The following is an 18,632-nucleotide window of genomic DNA, read 5'->3' as shown; positions in this document are numbered from 1 at the left end:
GAACTGGGGGCGCTGGTGGGAGCACCTCCAATGTGGCGCGGACTGGAGGGGAGGGGGCGGCCAGGTGGTGATTGGCTGGGCTGCGGCTGGCAGCTCCGGGCCAAGAACAAAAGAGAGCGGGCGGCGGGCGGCCTCCGGAGTAGGCGCTCCCGCCCGCCCGGCTCGGGCTTCGGTGCTGGGGGAGGACGCACCCACCGCCCGCCAGCCCGCCAGCCCGCCGAGCAGCCGGGCTGGCGCGCTCGGTTTCTCCGCGAAAGCCGGCCGTGTACCTAGGAATTAACCGGCCGGCGCGGAAGGGGAGGGGAGGGGAGCGGGAAGCGGGGCGGGGGGGATGCTGAGCGCGCGCGAGAACAATAATAAGATCGTGTTTGCGGTCGCTGCCCGAGGAGGAATTCGGAGGAGGCGCGAGGCCCGGCGCTCGCGCCGCGCCCGGGAGCCCGGGAGCCCGGGAAGGAGGCCGGCGGCGGCGGCGGCGGCGGCCGCGGCGGCATGAGGCAGGCGACGCGGCGCCTGTGAGCAGCGCGCGCGGCGGCGGCGGGGACCTCGGCGCGGGCGAGAGCCGAGCGGCCGGGGACTCCCCTCCCCCGCTGCCGGGCGGTGATTTGCCGGGGCCTGCTGCGCCCCCCGCCCACCCCTCGCCTCTGCCGCCGCCTCGCCGCTTCCCCTCGTCGGAGCGGCCGCTCGTCTGCCCGCTAGCCCGGCTCGAGGCCCGCGGGGAGCGCGGCGCAGTCCGTCGGCCCGCGGGGGGGCGGCCTCCCGGCATCTTCGCGGCGCCCAAGGACGACCAGGAAGGGGAGCGGCCGGGATGGCGCGTCCGCGGCCCCGCGAGTACAAGGCGGGCGACCTGGTCTTCGCCAAGATGAAGGGCTACCCGCACTGGCCGGCCCGGGTGAGTACGGCGGCCGCGCGCGGGCCCGCCCGCCCACCATTTTCCCCTTCATGATGGCGCGCCCGCCCCCTTTCCCCATCGCCTCAGCCCGGAGCTCGGAGCCCGCCGCGAGCGGCCGACCGAGGCCGGGGCTAAGGGCGCAGGCGGCGCTGAGCAGAGAGGACCGGGCCGCGCTGGAGGCGAGGGTTCCGGGCCGCACCCGCACTCCGCGAGGGCGGCCATCCTTCCGCCCACTTTCGAAGGCGGCTCTGGCCCCGGCAGGCCCGCCGCTGCCTTCCTCCCGGAAAGCGGGTGGTGACCCGGAGCCCGCGCCGCCGGGAAGCGGGCCTGGGGTGGAGGCACCGCTCTGGGCAGGGTCGTTGGTAGGCACCGCGGGTCCCGGGCGAACGTCGGGGCACGTAGGGGAGCGTAGTGCAAATGGCTGTCCGCGAGCCGGCGGGTGCCCGCGGCGGCAAATCCTGGAAAGGGGTAGTGGTCATTCGGAGCCAGCAGGAGCCTCTTGGCAGTCATTCATCCCTGTCTCGGTGCATCCTTCGCCATCCAGACTTGTTGAGTTTTCCCTGAGCGCGATTCTGGGTACTCTGCCTGCCCTATCATTGTCCTGGGGTACGTGCATCCCTGGTGCCCTTGGTTCTTTTAAATCAGCACCAGATAGCCGGGAGCTTGCAGCCTGGCACTGGCTGGTGGGTCCAGGAAGCTCCTCGTGCCTTTTCACCTCCATATTTGTTTCAGGTCGGATCCCAGACCTTATCCTTGGCCTCCCACAACAGTCCACAATAGCTCTCTTCTTCTATGTAGCAAGGTTGTCGCTGGGTTCTTTCTCTAGAAAGCATCTGCGTGTAATACATAACATTTAAAATTTTTATTAGGCCCTTTGCTAGCATATGTGCTTTGTGTTTTAGAATAAATCCCTTTTAATTTTATAATAGTTGGCAGGTAATTGTTTGAAATAAAAAATACAGTGAAAAGGAGGGTCAAAGTATCTTGAAGACTATATTGGTATCCCTAAGAAATAGAACATGGGAAACAGTGGCATAAATATGAGTGCAAGCTCTAAAATGTTGTATTATGTGCAAGTGAATATACCAAGACCCCCCTTCTCCCCACCTCAGAATACACCTATTCACAAAAGGAAGTGACATCATGGGTGGCCAGACTGAAATTTAGTGAAGTTGAAGTAATGGGTGGACATAATCACCTTTTTTTAGTTTGTCATGACTGTAAAATGGAAAGAACGCTGGGTCAGGAATTGGGGGACCTGGCATCTGGTCTGGGCTCTGTTATGGGCTAATCATCTCAGCTGTCTGAATACCCATTTCTACAACTATGAAATGATCATTTCCCGATTCCTTCCAACACTAACAACCAACGATTTCAAGGGGCACAAGTCTTATTCAGATTCCATGAGGCTGTGCAAATAACTTTTCTCCACATCTGAACTGTAGGATGTTCTTAAATAAGGCAAAGTTTTCATGGTAGAATAACGGGTTATTTTTCATACTGTAGTGCCATACTGCTTAAAGGGACAAGATTTGTGACTTTAGGAGTCCTTTAGGGAATCCCTTGAATATACTTGTCAAGTAGGAAGTAAACAGCTATAGGGCACATATGTTTATACATAGTGAAAAGTGGTAACACAGTGGCTTTCTTTAATCTTACCTTTGAAAAAATATCTCCTGAGAGTCAAAGAAAATAGACTTAAAATTTCATTACTGTGTTGCTTTCATAGGTTGGCCACCTGTAGTAATTTTAAAACAAAAAAGTCCTGCAGGGGTGGGAAGGGATAAATTGGAAGTTCTGAGATTTGCAGATTCCAACTACTGTGTATAATAAAATAGATAAACAGGTTTCTACTGTATAGCACAGGGAACTACATTCAATCTTACAGTAACTACATTCAATCTTATAGATCTTACAGTAATCTTACAATAATGAAAAGGAATATATGTATCTATATGTATGACTGAAACATTATGCTGTACACCAGAAATTGACACAACATTGTAAACTGACTATATTTTAATTAAACATAAAAATAAATAAATAAATAAATTTGAGTTATTTTTTTTAAAAAAGAGCTCAGAAGGGGTTCTACTTGTGCTTTTAATTGTATATAAAATTCCTAGAGATCATATTTCCAAACCAAGGCAAAATGGGGAAAAAATGAGGAAATAAAACCAATTAGGTTGTTAGATAAGATACCATACACTCAGGAAAGAAAATTCTATGTTCACATTTAACATGAGTTCCTCAAGGCAAGAACCTACATCTCTTAATTTTTTAAAAATATTTTACAGTGAGTGGCATGTTGCAATTTCCAAATAAAGATACAGGTTAGAAAAGGAAGGAAAAGATATTTCAGTCCCTACTCTTAGTTACAGTTGTCTGCTTTAATGTTCTTGTTTTAGTTTTATCCCAATTCTATGAAACATCCCCATTTTATATCTAGCTATAAGTTTGTAGATGATGATGTTATAAAATACTTACTGGGAAAAAAATCCTACTTAATTCACCTTTCAAATACTGTTGCTTGATATGAAGGGTGATCATGTTGGAATTCTACACAGCCACAAGGAATCAAACGTAAGAGGAAAAACATGGGGGAGACAGATTTCTTCAGACTGTGGGGAGGAGCTTTCTACCAGTCAGAGCTGGTCCATGTGGAATGGAGAAGTGAATTCTCTGCTATAGAGGAGACATTTGTTTGTTCTTAGAAATCCCCTTGTGAGGAATGTGAGCCAAGAGGATTCAGACAGCTGGTAAATTTGGTCGGGTTGGTTTCAGTTTGGGGCTGGGCTTCACACTCTGTAACTTCGGGGATGTTCTCTAATCTTAAATTTCAGCTTACTAGTCTGCAAAATAGGGACAGTTCTCACTTCACAGATTTAGTGTATGTAAAAGCACTATGCAGTGACACTTGAATGTTCCTACCTTTTTTCCTTTTTGAATTTCTAACTTTTCTTCTGTATCACTACACTATTTAAAATTTTCAACTCTTGAGTAGATTTGTTATTTGTCCAATATTTTATCATGAAAAATTTCAAACATATAGAAAAATTAAAAGAATTGTACAGTGAACACCCATATCCATATATCTACCGCCTAGATTCTACACTTAACATTGAACTCTACTTGCTTTATCACCTGTTTGTTCATATATCCATCCCTCTGTCCATACAGCAGTCCATCTTAATTTAATGCATTTCAAAGTAAGTTGCAACCATCATAATTTACTCCTAGACACTTCAGCATGCATATCATTAGCTAGAGGTCAATATTTTTTATAGATCTTTTTTTTCCCTTTTGAGGTAGAATTTACATAGACTGAAACACATCTTAAATGTACCATTCAGTGAGTTTAACAAAAGTATACACTGGTATAATGCAAGCCCCTCCTGACTTACAGAAAAGTACCAATACCCAAGAAGTTCCTTTATGCCTCTTCCCAGTTGATTCTTGTCCTCCTCCCTGTTCAGATATATTATTTTAACATTAAATAGCAGCTGGCTGTTTCTAATGGAGTATACTTGTTGTATAGACTTTAAAAATTAGAAGTTCATTTATACCTAAGGATTAACTAGCTTAGTACTAAAAAAAATTTATGCTAAAACAAGAGTCTCCTAAAGCCTTTTGATTGTGTACTCTGTTGGTAAAAAAAATTTGAGCATGCATCTCTAATATGTGTAATTTTACTTTTATATATACATGTACTTTGTGCTATTGTATACATTATAAACTAAATATAAAAAATTAAAAGGGAGGACAGAAGATATAAATAATACTTTGTTATAAAAATCCTATTGGCAAAATATCATTAATAGTATTAAATTAAGTCTGTACTTTTAAAAGTACTAATTTTTGGAAATGTTTTTTGCCTCCTTCTTGTGAGATCTGACTAGATGGTCATAGTTTTTACCTTCTAAAGAGATTTTATAGAACTATCAGCTCGGCCATATCCTTGTTTGCTTATGTGCTTCTTTCATTATTAGTGTTACCTTGGTAGGATTCCATTAGCTACTTGTCCATTTATTGAGAGTTCATTTAGAAGTAGATGTTCCATAATTCTCAACCAGGTAAACACAAGTGGCAGAAAATCAGAATATGCCCAAAGTGAATAAATATAACCATCTAAATAAGCACGTTAGTGTTAATTTATATATTAAATATTAGTAAAATTTACTCTTTAGGTGAAAGAATATGAAACTAAAATAGGTTGTACTGTTTTCTTCTCACACCCCGTGAAATCATCTTGTGTATCCCCTGAGGTTTGAACACTGCTTTGTTACCCCTGCTCTAAAAGAAAGAGAAAAAGCAATACAAAAAAAAACTCCCAGAAGTCTTGAAACTGTTGTGTTTCAACTAAAGAGCTTTTTTACATTTTAAAAACTTTATAGAGGAGCTCTCAAACATTGTTAATAGGAGAGTAAATTGATACAGTCGCTTCAGAAAACTGGCCTGATCTACTGTAGTTAAACACATGCCTACCTTGTGACTTAGCAGTCTGTCTAGGCATATACCCAAGAGAAATGAGTGTTTATGTCCACCAAAGACTTGTACAGTAATGCTCATACATAGCAGCTTTATCCATAACAGCAGAAGACTGAAAACCCAGATGTCCATCAACACGACACTGGATAAGCAGATTTGTAGTATATTTGTACAATGGAGTACTACTCATCAATAAAAGGAATCAGACTACTGATGCCCACAAAAATGTGGATGAATGTCAGAAATACAGGGTTGAGTGAAAAAAAAGCCAGACACAAGAGAATACATTCTGTATGATTCCATAATGTTCAAAAACAGGCAAACTGATCAGTGATGATCAGTTTGTGATAGGTGGAGGTGGTGGTATGGTTACAGACTGGGAGGAGGCACTGGAAATGTTCTGTATCTTGATCTGGGTTTGAACATATGTAAAAATTTGTCAAGCTGCACTTTTAGGATTTGTGCACTATACTGTGTCTAATGCCTCAATTTAAAAAACACATGCTTTATATGAGGTGGGGAAAAAGAAAACTGATACTCCAAGCTTCTTCATGGTTTGAATTTCACCATTCTTAGCTTTCAGTGAGACATTTTTTTCCTTTAAGACTTAATGTATTACAATTATAACTACTTCCTATTATAGGACATTTACCTTATTTCCAGTTTTATACTATAAAAGAATACTTTGAGAAACATTTTTTTGCCTAAATCATTAGTTATTTTCCTAGGACAAGTCTCTGGAAATTATATTTCTGAGTCAAGGGTCATGTGCTTGTTTTAAAGCTTTGGATTTACATATTGTTACATTATCCTTCAGAAGAGTTTTTACTATCTTACCCACTACCAGAATAAGAGAATACTTGTTTTCTCACATACTCACTAAAAGCAGATGATTCATATATTTAAAAAATCTTTGTCAATAAACACAAATATTTAATTGAATTAATTTATTTGGTTACAGGTTAGGCAGAATGTATGTATCATATGTGACATATATCAAATCATGTATCATATCTGTGTCTTGATTACAAGTTAGGATAAATTATATGATAACACTACTGTGGGGTAGAAATCCCCATAAGAGAACCAAGACTTAGCTGAAAAATTCACCTAAAGTCACACATTTATTAAGTGTCTTAATCCTAGACTATGAAGAATGCCACAAGAACATAAGAAATGTGATATCAGATTAGATGAAGGACTGAAGTAGTTTTTGGCAGTATATAAGAAGACTGTATATATGTATATGTGTAGAGCTCACAAGTCGCTGAGAAGCTGGCAATCTTAAGTCAGAGGACATTTATTATTATAACATTTATTATCTTTCTCTAGTCTGTATCTGTTTGAAAGCCCTTTGACACAAAGCAGTATAAAAATAAATAAGATAGTGTGCATTTAGAGGAAGCAGAGATCCATTAAAATAAACAGTGAATGAGTAGCATTGTGTTGACTTCTTACAGGTTCCAGAGCCTTTATGTGTAAGGGAGCACATCTGCTTTGAACATCAGGTAGGGTAATGAGAGTTACTGGTTCAGTAGAGCCTAGAAGCTAAATCATAAGCACTACTACTAGCCAGTATAACTTCTTGCCAGTTTACTGCATTCCCAACCCCTAAAACAGCATTTTCCTGTGTACGGTTTTTCACTGACATTTGTATATGTAATCTTTCAGCTGATTAAAACAGAGGTAGTAATTGAATTTTTCTATTATATTTTCTTACCTAGATAAGGATTTGCTGTAGTTAGGTAAGTACCATTTGTATGGTCACAGCCACATAGAGGTAAAAAGAATGAAATAATCTAATGATTAGTGAGTGCAAGCCTTCAGAATGACATCCTCCAGATTTCTGAGCAGGATTTCCTGCCACGCAGGGAAAGACAACTAGACCAGGAGGTAAAAGACAAGCACCTCATTCCACAACTGTCTTGGTTTGTTAGGTTTGGGTGTCCTTTTTATTACAACGTCTTTGTAAAACAGGGAGGGTGATAACTCCTGTTCTCTCGCCCTTCTTTTTTCCTGGTACTCAAATGTGAAAATATACATGAAGGAAGTATTTGTTAAGTAAGTACCTAATAATTACCTCCTAGGAACACCAGACTAGGAACCTAGTGAAGTCTCAGTAAATACTTTTGTAATTTGGCAAGTGTATCTTTCAGCAGTATCCTTGTGACTTTATAATAGTGAGTTGGGTCTAGGTTCTGGGAGTTGTGGGGACTTCCCATTGTTACCTCTTTCAGATTCCTGAGTGTGATGGGTCATCTCTAGAGGTTCCATACAGCTTCAGGATTTAGGGTCAAGTAAACTGGACTGTGTTGCTATACAAAAAGGGTCTATGAATAAACTACTCTTCCCACTTGATCACTGGGACTCAAGCTCTGAGTGGATTCTCTAAGCCTAATTATAGAGTCTTTAAGGTTTCCTGAAAGTGCAGGTACTTTTCAAAGTGTACGAGAGTCAGTGGTAACATGTTTGTCTCCATGGAGACTGGAAAATTCTTAATAACAGTAGTAACTTCTCAGTTTCTATCAAAATATGTTTAAGATCAGAGTTGTTATAAGGTTCAGTTAGGTTCAGTAGTGGTTAGCAAATATAAAAATGACTTTCACAGAAGATTTAAAAAAATTTTATGTGAGGAAAAATGTCAAAAAATAAATGCATGGATTTAGATCTTTTTCCTTTTTTGTCACCAGAGTAGAACTTTTATACTAATGGCATCTTTAATTTTGGAGGAAATGCATACTCAGAGGGATCAGTATTATAAATTTTTGGTTCATTTTTTCTAGAGTTAGCATATGTTGAATGGATTGAAAATTAATTCCCTCTGAACTTCTATTTGACTTTCAAAATGAGACCAGTTATTTTCAAACAAGGTATAACTGTTCTTATCTCCTTCACTGGACTGCTGCATGAGGACTAAGTCAATAATTTTGAAAAAGTATTTAGACTTTGGAAATGAGTCATTGTTGCTGATTAATTCTGATGCAGTCTAGTCTAGTGGCTTTCAGACTTTTTTAGACTGTAACCAACAGTAAGAAATAAATATTAATTTTGTACACACATACTAGAAAAATTTTTTTTACCAAATCATACTGTATGTGATGCATCCTGATATTTTTATATTTCATTTTGTATAAAATTAGGTTGTAGCCCACAAAGTCAATATCACTACCTATAATTTGAAAAGCACTGGTCTAGTCTGTTAGGCCAAAGTATATGTGTTTATATAGAACAGTAGTTGGATTTTTGAGATGAGTTAATAGTCCTGAGCTTTATATTCTGCTGTAGCCATGGTCTTACATGAAGGTCACATAAACATAAGAAATGAAAGTTATAGTAGGTCATTTAACCATCCAAGCCAGTATTTTCCTTGATCTCCAAAGGTATACGGATCAAATATTCCTACTCTCATCTTCCTTCTAATCTTTGAACTGCAGATACACCTACAACTTTCTTGAAGTTAATTATAATTTTATACATAATGGCTTCTTAAGAGTAATAAGCTCTGTTCATTTGCTAACTATCCAGTTTTATACGCTGTTTGACTACCTAGTGTTCCCTGGCTAATAATATTGAGGATCTCAGGTTTTCCTGGGTTTGTGAGTCAGGACCGTGGAGGTATCAGGCTATGATTGGGGTTGATGGGCTTTTGTTAAGTCCAGAAGCTTTACAGGTGGGGTGGGTTTGTGGTACCCTCTGAGGTGAATGGAAAGTCATAGGACTAACACATTTCTAATGGTTCTGTATTTCCTTTTCAGTAACTTCTGTCCAATCAAAGAGATTTCCTTGCCATTATTAAATACAGCAATCTCAGAAGAGACAATCCTCAATTTCTGAAAAAGATATATTTCTGAAAAGTTATAGTAAGCACAGGTTTATATTTCTCATCTGGCTGACTGACTCCCACAAAATAGGTACAATTCTATTGGAAAATAGCCCTACTGTACTAAATGGAAATATTTAGGAACCAAAGGGATAATATTAGGTTAATCTTTGTGTTATGCCAGGTATTCAAGAACTCTGGTGGTTCTGCCGCTCAGCCTTTTGTACCTGCTGTTGTTTACTGGCCCTATCTTGTGCTATGTGAGGTGGCAGGGAGAGGATAAAGCCTTTGATAGAGTTATGAAATTTGATGGTCTCCATTGTTCATTTTTAATAAGCTCCTCGTCTAGGGCAAAGATTATTTAACTACAAGGGATCAGGTAACCCAGAACAAATGTGTCCCTTGTTTTTATGTTGTTATAAAAGTAAATTACAGAAATAGGGCAGCCAGCAAGAGTGGGCATTTGAAGTTTGTTGAAGTGAAATGGGGATGACGGTGATTGACGACTCCTTTGTGCCTCTAAAATTGCTTCTCATTCAGTATTATTGTAAACTCTAAAAAATAAGCCCTTGACCTCTCCATTTTCTCTTGGTATCCAGCTACTTCCTGGCTTTACTTCTTACTTATCCAAATTAGACCCACATGATTCATTGAACTGCTCTCACCTGCTCCAGGATTAATTTCAGTTAGGTCCTCACTATTACTCATCACTCCTTTTACTTGCCCTGGGTAGCTCCTTGTCCATCCTCCTCAGATGTTAGTAGATACTCATACTGCCCTTTTGAAACTCATCTTCTTTGTGCTCATTATTGAGCAAGTCTTTTTCTTACTTCATACGTTCATTTTCAAGGTGCAGTGGAAGAGCAGGAGCTTTGTGGGTAGATGAAACCGTATGTGCATACTGTCTCTGTCCCTCAGCAGATGAATGACCTTGGGTATCTAATCTCTTCACTTTGTTAGAGTATAAAATGGAAACAGTAATGCCTTCTTTTCCAGGTTATTTCAAGGATTTTGAACATAAACAGGCTGAAGTTTAATGGGTGATCAGAAAATGTTTATTTCCTCTCCATCACCTCTTCCCCATCCTCCTTACTAATATCATCCCCTTCTTGCTTGACCTCACCCTTTTCCTCTCTCCATTCAACATTCTGCAGATTTTGTTTGTTTGTTATGTCTCAGGTACCCTAATAGTTGCTAGGGGTAGAGAAGTGACCTAAACCAAGTTTTGTTCTCATAGTCTCTTCCCCTCTACTAACTCTCTTCAGACTAGAAAAAATCATCTCTCCTACATTTCAGGCACTGCTCTCTCTCCTTTCCTTGGTAGCCAAGCCTCTTTAAATAACTGACCTTACTGTCTCTTTTTCAGCCCTCTCCCGGAAGTCAGCATGACCTGCCAATTGAAAGACTCATTTCAATACTAATTGTTGCCTCTGTGGAAAGCAATACTGCTTTTAAAAAGTTCTCTTCCCTTGGCTTCCCCCATGTGTTGCTTTTCTTGAAAGATTCTTCTACTTCTCTGATCATACCTTCACAGGTTCTTCTTTGACTTCAAGCCATCATTCTCTAGGGTACTATCTTCTGAATCTGTTTCAGGTCTAGACTCACTATTGCAAGCTTCAAATCCATACATCCATTTACCTGCTAAACAGCTCCATCTAGCTGTCCCTCAGGTACTACAAATTCATCATCAAAACCAATCTAGGCACCTTTCCCCACCGAAGTATTCCTGTTTTAGTTAAAGATTACTATTTCATCAAGCTAACCCAAAAAGCAAAGTCCTCAGATTATCCTAGATGCTCCTTTTTCTTTTCCTCCAACATCGCATTTATCACTTAATGATGTCAAGATGGGCTATATAAATGGAGGCCTGGGGTAGTTCTGATAGAGAAAAGTAGTGTGAAATTTTATTCATCGTACAGCCCAGGGCAATGTAGGAGTGATAAATGCAAAAGAACCTGAGGCATATCCATGTTGTAAACAGTATGTAATTTCAGCAAAGCAATATGACATTAAATTTAATATTATTAATTTGGATTTTATTGATGTCATTTTATTTCTACAGATAATAGGGGACTACTATATTTATCTTTATTTTTTGTTGAGATATAAGTCAGGCAACATAAAATTTACCCTTTTAAATTATACAATTCAGTGGTTTTTATTACATTCACAAGGTTGTACAACCATTACTAATTCTAAAACATCTTATCACCCCAAAAGGAAACCAGTTTTATTACTCAATCAGTCCCTAACCACCCTTACCCCCAATTCATGGCAGTCACTAATCTACTTTGTCTCTATGAATTTGCTTATTCTGGATATTTAATGTAAAGGAATCATGGAATATATGGCCTATTATGTCTGGCTTCCTTAATTTAGCATAATGTTTTCAAAGCTCATCCATGTTGTAGCATATATGAGTACTATATTCCTTTTAATGATTGAGTAACTTTCTGTAGGTGTTCCACATTTTGCTTAATCATTCATTAGTTGATGGATATCTGGGTCATTTCCACTTTGTGCCATTTGTTATAAATAATGCTGCAATGAACATATGTGTACAATATTTATGTGGATTTAATATTTTCAGTCTCTTGTGTATATACTTAGGAATGGAACTGCTGAGTCATGTGATAACTCTTTGTTCAACCCACTGAGAAATTCCCAGACTCTTCTTCAAAGCTGCTGTGCCATTTTACATTCCCAATAAATCCTAATGGCTGTGACTAGAACCTCCAGTACAATGTTGGATAGAAGTGGTCAGAGTGGACATCCCTCTTTTGTTCCTGATCTTATACAGGAAACTGTCAGTCTTTCACCATTAAGTATGATGTTAGTGGTAGGTTTTTCATAGATGCCCTTTACCAGGTTGAAGGTGTTTCCTTCTGTTCCTACTTTGTTGAATGTTTTTATAATAGAAGGATTATGGAAGGATGTTGGATTTTGTCAAATGTTTTTCTTGGATCTATTGAGATAATCATGTAGTATTAATATGGTGTATTATACTCATGTGTTAAACCAGCCTTGCATTCCTGGGATAAAGCTTCTTGGTCATGGTGCATAATTCTTTTCATATGTTGTTAGATTCTGTTAGCTAGCACAGGTGGTCCTTGACATGCGATGGTTGAACTTACAATTTTTTAACTTTATAATGGCACAAAAGTGATACATGTTTAATAGAAACCATACTTTGAGTTTTGATCTTTCCCCGTGCTAGTGATATGCAGTAAGATACTCTCTTGTGATGCTGCGCAGCAGCAGCAGTGAGTCATGGCTCCCAGTCAGCTACACTGTCATGAGGGTGAACAACCAGTACACTTAGAACCATTCTGTACCCATTCAGCCATTCTGCTTTTCACTTTCAGAATGGTATTCAGTAAATTACATGAGATGTTCAACATCTTATTATAAAATAGGCTTTGTGTTAGATTACTGTACCTAACTATATGCTAGTAAGTGTTCTGAGCATGCTTAAGATAGGCTAGGCTAAGCTATGATGTTCAGTATGTTAGGTATATTAAATGCCTTTTTGACTTAACAGTAATTTAATTTCAGTTTATGATGGATTTATCAGTATGTAACCCCATCATAAGTTGAAGATCTATGTTTTGTTGAAGATATTGGCATCTATAGTCATCAGTGATAATGATCTATAGTTCTATTTTCTTGACATGTCAATTTCTGGTATCCTTGTATCAGAGTAATACTGGCCTCAAAAAATGAGTTGGGGAGTGTTCCCTCATCTGTTTTTTGGAAGAGTTTGTGAAGGATTGGTATTAAGTCTTCTTTAAATTCTTGATAGGATTCACCAGTGAAGCCATCTGGTCCTGAGCTTTTCTTTGTGAGTAGTTTTTTTAAAACAGCTTTATTGAGATATAACTGACATAAAACATTGTGTAAATTTGAGATGTACAATGTGGTGATTTGATACCCTTACATATTATAAACCAATAGGGTTAGTTAACACGTCAGTCACCTTCCATAATTACCATTTCTTTTTGTAGTAAGAACATTTAAGATTTACTCAACAGCTTTCAAGTATATACACAGTATTGTTTACTGTAATTACCATGATGTACGTTAAATTGCCAAAACGTATTCATCTTGTACCTGGAAGCTTATATCCTTTGACCAACATCTCCCTATTTCCCCCACCCTTTAGCCTCTGGCAACCATCATTCTACTATATAAGTTTCTATAAGTTTGGCTTTTGTAGATTCTTGTGGTAGTTTTTTTATTACTTGTGGTAATTTTTATTATTAATTCAATCTCTTATTATAGCTATACTCAAATTTTCTGTTTCTTCTTCAATGGGTTTTAGTAGCTTGTGCCTTTCTAGGAATTTGTTCATTTTGTCCAGGTTATCTAATTTGTTTATATACAGTTGTCCATTCTATTCCCTGATAGTCTTTTTTATTTCTGTAAGATTAGCAGTGGTGGTCTCTTCTTTTTGTTTCTGATTTTAGTCATTTGACTCTTCTCTATTTTTCTTAGTGAGTCTTGCTGAAGATTTGTCAATTTCATTGCTCTTTTCAAAGAACTAACTTTTGGTTTAATTGATTTCCTATATTTTTCTATTCTTTTTTTAATTTCCACTCTGATCTTTTTTTTCCTTCTAGTTGCTTTGAGTTAGTTTGCAATTCTTTTTCCAGTTTCTTAAGGTGGAAGTTTAGGTTATTGATTTGTGATCTTCTTTTTTATTATAGATGTACACAGCTATGTATTTGTAAGCACTGTTTTCACTGCATCCCATAAGGTATATTATGTTTTCATTCATCTACAAGTATTTTAAAATTTTCCTTGTGATTTCTTCTTTGCCAGTTGGTTATTTAAGAGCATGCTGTCTAATTTCTACATATTGGTGAATTCCCCAAATTTCCTAATAGTGATGGCTAATTTCATTACATTGTGATCAAACCTTAAAACCACTTCAGGCCTGGAAAGTTTTTGAGTGTTTTTTTCAGGCATCTTTTAAATTAATTTCATGGTTATTGGTTTATTCATATGTTCTACACTTCTTGAATCAATTTGGGCCATTGTTATTTCCTTAGAAAAGTGTCTATTTCATGATATAGTAAACCTTCTAGTGTAGATATATATATATATACATACATATATATGTATCACTCTTATAATTTTTAAATCTCAGTCACTATAGTTATATTTCACTACTAATTTTATATAGTTTAAAGAAGTTTTGCATTTAATTATATTTGCCAAAGATGTGTCAGCCTAATTGGTATTTTCTTACCAAAACTCTTACTCTTTTACATTCCCACCAACAGTGTAGGAGAGTTCCCTTTTCTACACACTCGCTCCAGCATGTATTCCTTGTAGACTTTTTGATGATGGCCATTCTGACTGGTATAAAATGATACCTCATTGTCATTTTGATTTACATTTCTCTAATAATTACCAGTATTGAGCATCTTTTCAGGTGCCTGCTGGCCATGTGGATGTCTTCTTTGGAGAAATGTCTATTTAGGTCTTCTGCCCATTTTTTGATTGGATTGTTTGGTTTTTTGATATTAAGCTGTATGAACTGTTTATATATTTTAAGAATTAGTCCCTTGTTGGGTGCGTCATTTACAAGTATTTTCTCCCATTCTGTAGGTTGTCTTTTTGTTTGTTTATGCCTTCCTTTGCTGTACAAAAGCTTTTAAGTTTAATTAGGTCCCATTTCTTTATTTTTGCTTTTATTTCCATTACTCTAGGAGCTGTTTGAAAAAAAAAATTGCTACAATTTATGTCAAAGAGTGAGACATGTCCTTACCTTTAGAGTACTTGAGGTAGGTTAAGGAACCGAAGCATAAATGCACAAAGGAAAAGAATAAAAGTGAGATGTATGTAGAAAGTGATGACAAAATTTTCCTATCAACAAGGGAGCTAGACTAAATGAACAAAAAGTAACTAAAATTGTCCATCTCAGAAAGAACATGAAAAAGAGAATAGATGGAGACATTTTTAATGAGCATTTCATTTATTGGCATTTTCCTTGGCATTTCCATTTCCAGAAAGGCTGAGTTTCAGCCCTTTTTTGGTTGTAGGTCATTGAAATGTAGTTTTTAAAACTGTCTATTTGCTGTCTTATTATTTGTCATAGGATTTGTATAGTTTAACTCATTATTGAGAGATAACACAGCATCTTGAATGGACCTTCCTTTACATATTGTGTTATTGCTTCTTCCCTCCCTGCAGACAATTTTGAAGTCTTTTTAATGAAAAGTTAAGTACATCTGAGACATAAGATTTAAGATGACTTCCAGTGTTGTTGTTATTTGGGGGGGATTGATGAGAAGACTAAAATACTTTATTTAATAATCTTTTTGACAAAGTGACTTACTCAGAGTTAACAGAGGCAAGTTAGTAGAAAGAACTGCAGTACAATCCATTGCCCTCGTTAGTCACCTGCATAGGATGAGAGGGATAAGTGAATGAAAATACAGAATTCACTCTAACCATTTTGACAATTAGACAGAAACTCTTATTTAATTTAGAAAATTTAAGGCTCAGATAAGAAAAGGGTTTAAACTAGTCTTGGGATGAGCTAATTATGTACTGGCTGTAATTTTTTTTTAATTGTGTTAGAATACACATAACATAATTTACTGTTTTTAAGTGTACAATTCAGTGGTATTAAGTACATTCATTCACATTGTTTTGCAACCATCACCATCATCCATCTTCAGAACTTTTTCATATTGCAGAACTGAAACTCTGTACCCATTAAACGATAACTCAGGTTTCTCCTCTACCCCCAAACTTTGTCAAACACCTTACTTTCTATCTCTTATGAATTTGACTTCTCTGGGTACCTCATATAAGTGGAATCATACAGCATATGTCTTTTTTATGACTGGATTATTTCACTTAGCATACTGTCCTCAGAGTTTAACCATATTGTATCATGTTTTCCAATTTCTTCCTTTTTAAGGCTGAATAATATTCTTTTGTATGTATATCCCACATTTTGTTTCTTTATCCATTGATGAAAACCTGGAGTGCTTCCATCGTTCAGCTATTGTGAATAATACTGCTATAAACATGTGGGTACACCTATATCTTTGAGACCTTGCCTTTAATTCTTTTGGGTGTATACCCAGAAGTAGAATTGCTGGATCATATGACAAGTCTATTTTTTATTTTTTAGGAAACACCGTACTGTTTTCCATAGAGACTGCACCATTTTACATTCCCACCAACAGTGTACACGGGTTCCAGTTTTTCCATATCTTTAACAGAACTTGTTTTCTGGGTTTTTTTTTTTTAATAGTAGTCATCCTAATGTATATGAAGTGATATCTCATTGTGGTTTTGATTTGCATTACTTGAGTGATTAGTCATGTTGAGAATGGTTTCATGTGCTTTGTTGACCATTTGTATATCTTCTTTGGAGAAATATTTCTTCAACTCCTTTGTCCATTTTTTAATTGAGTTATTTGGGGTTCTTTGGTTATTGAGTTCTAAGAGTTCTTTTATCCTAAATATTAATAACTCCTTATCAGATACATGATTACAAATATTTTTCCTGTTGTGTGGACTGCCTTTTCACTCTATTGATTATTATGCATATTGTAATTTATTTAAAAATAAACAAAGAACAAGACTCTGACAGATACTCCTGGGACAGTGAGTTTTAATGGACATCTATGTGCAGCATATGTGGGGAAGGCAAGAGCAGTGAAATATGAGGTGCTGGGATCATTGTGATCTTATCAAATACGTGGAGTAGAACAAGGGAGGAAGTTATTGAAAGATGAAAAGGTAAGACTGAAGACATGTCACAAGTTTCCCAGGCCTAGCCTTATATGAGACAGTTGGGTACAGTTGAGAACAAGGAAAATGAGACAGTGTTCAGAAAATGCCTGTGAGTGGTTATTTAGATGTTTAAGTGAGTTTTTGCACAGATGAGGCAGACAAGATAGTTTGGCTAAGCTACCACCTTTATTTGTCAAAAACAGGCAGACTTCAAGACGAACTATGGCTTAATTTTGTTTTATACCTAGAATTATTCAAATTTTCATGTGATGAACTTCATCCCTAAGACGTAAACTGAAGGAGGGAATCTCTGAGAGAACTATCCTATGGAATTTTTGGTATTTTCTTCCTACTGTCTACTTTCTATTATTAAATATTTGTTTAGCAACCCTGTCAGGAACACATATTCATAAAAAATTTTTGGTTTTGTTTTTTGCCTTTTTTTTTTAGAATAGTGCTTTTGGCAGAAAGACAAAACTATTTTCACATCTTTATCCTTAGATAAATTACAACTGGATGCATTTAGCAGGTGGTTCTAAATTGTTAGAATATTATTAATGCTGCTAGAGGTTAAATTTTTGAGGCACTTAATGGATTATCATACTTTTACTTTGATTCTGTGACTTTGCCTTTTGTTTGATGTCAGCAGTCTAGGGGGTCCCTGTTTTCAGAGCCTTTCAGGGTAATTGTGACTATCCTAAATTTGCAAGTATGCAAAAAGTATTTACTTTTTTTCAGCGTTTATGCTGTTTCTTCGCTCTCCTACTGGCTTTTTAAAAGTCCTTTTATGCTATGCCTTATGATTGTCCAAGGCTCTCCTTTAAGGTACTGTATCACATCTGTGTTCTTCAATTTTTTTTTTTTCTCAGTGAAGAACATTAGGAAGTGAACAGTGAGTCTATTAAATAAGAATGGCCAGAGTAGAGAATATATAAACACTTAACATAACAAGTAGAACCAGTAAATTCATCAAATAGAAAATAGACTTTGAAGAATGTATCTAGACAGCAAAAGTGCTTAGAGACTTATGAAGGAAGAGATGATAATTAAGCATCAATTTCAGAAGGTCAGCTTGCTAATAACATGAACTCTGAAAGACAGGACAAATAGTTCAAAATTAATTCTCAGAAGTACAATAAAGGAAATATTCTGGACTTTAATTTTAAAAAGACCTAACATTGAAAATAGATAAGGCTCATCACATTTTGGGTTCCAAGACATATTTTGGTTAAAGCTTTATATCTTATATTAACTTTATAATTCTGTATGCTTCCAAGTGAAAGGAAGTAGGGAGCAAACAGTATATTAGCTTGTCAAGATTCACAATAACTGTGTTGGGATTTTGATTGGATTTGAAGTATATCTATGGATTAATATGGGAAGAACTGACATCTTAAGATATTCAGGTTTCTAGTCAATGGATGTGGTCTATTTATTTATTTGGGCTTTTTAAAATGTTTAAAAATTGTTTTATAATCTGTACATCTATTAGATACATTCTTAGGTATCTTATACTTTTTGTTGCTATTATAATGAGTGTATGCTTTTAAATTATGTTCTTTTTGTTGTTGTCCTTTAAAATGTATATGGAATGGCAGATAACCAAGACAAGACATCTCTGAACAATAATATGATAGGACATGCCCTATCAGATATCAAAATGTAAAATTGTTCAAA

The 18,632-nt window shown here is 37.7% G+C and overlaps 1 protein-coding gene across 1 annotated transcript in view; it reads left to right on the top strand.

Annotated features, from left to right (window-relative positions):
* The first annotated feature begins 312 nt into the window (after nt 1–312).
* Nucleotides 313–18,632, top strand: part of HDGFL3 (HDGF like 3) — a 59,695-nt gene continuing 41,375 nt past the window's right edge. The window contains exon 1 of the mRNA XM_031440667.2: nt 313–889. Within this exon, the coding sequence (XP_031296527.1) occupies nt 806–889 (84 nt within the window). The 5' untranslated portion in view covers nt 313–805. The remainder of the gene's footprint in view (nt 890–18,632) is intronic.

The sequence above is a fragment of the Camelus dromedarius genome, chromosome 29, assembly GCF_036321535.1.
Source record: "Camelus dromedarius isolate mCamDro1 chromosome 29, mCamDro1.pat, whole genome shotgun sequence".
NCBI classification, from domain to species: domain Eukaryota; kingdom Metazoa; phylum Chordata; class Mammalia; order Artiodactyla; family Camelidae; genus Camelus; species Camelus dromedarius.
Note: the sequence above shows the minus strand (reverse complement) of the source record. Positions and strands in the feature narration are given on the sequence as shown.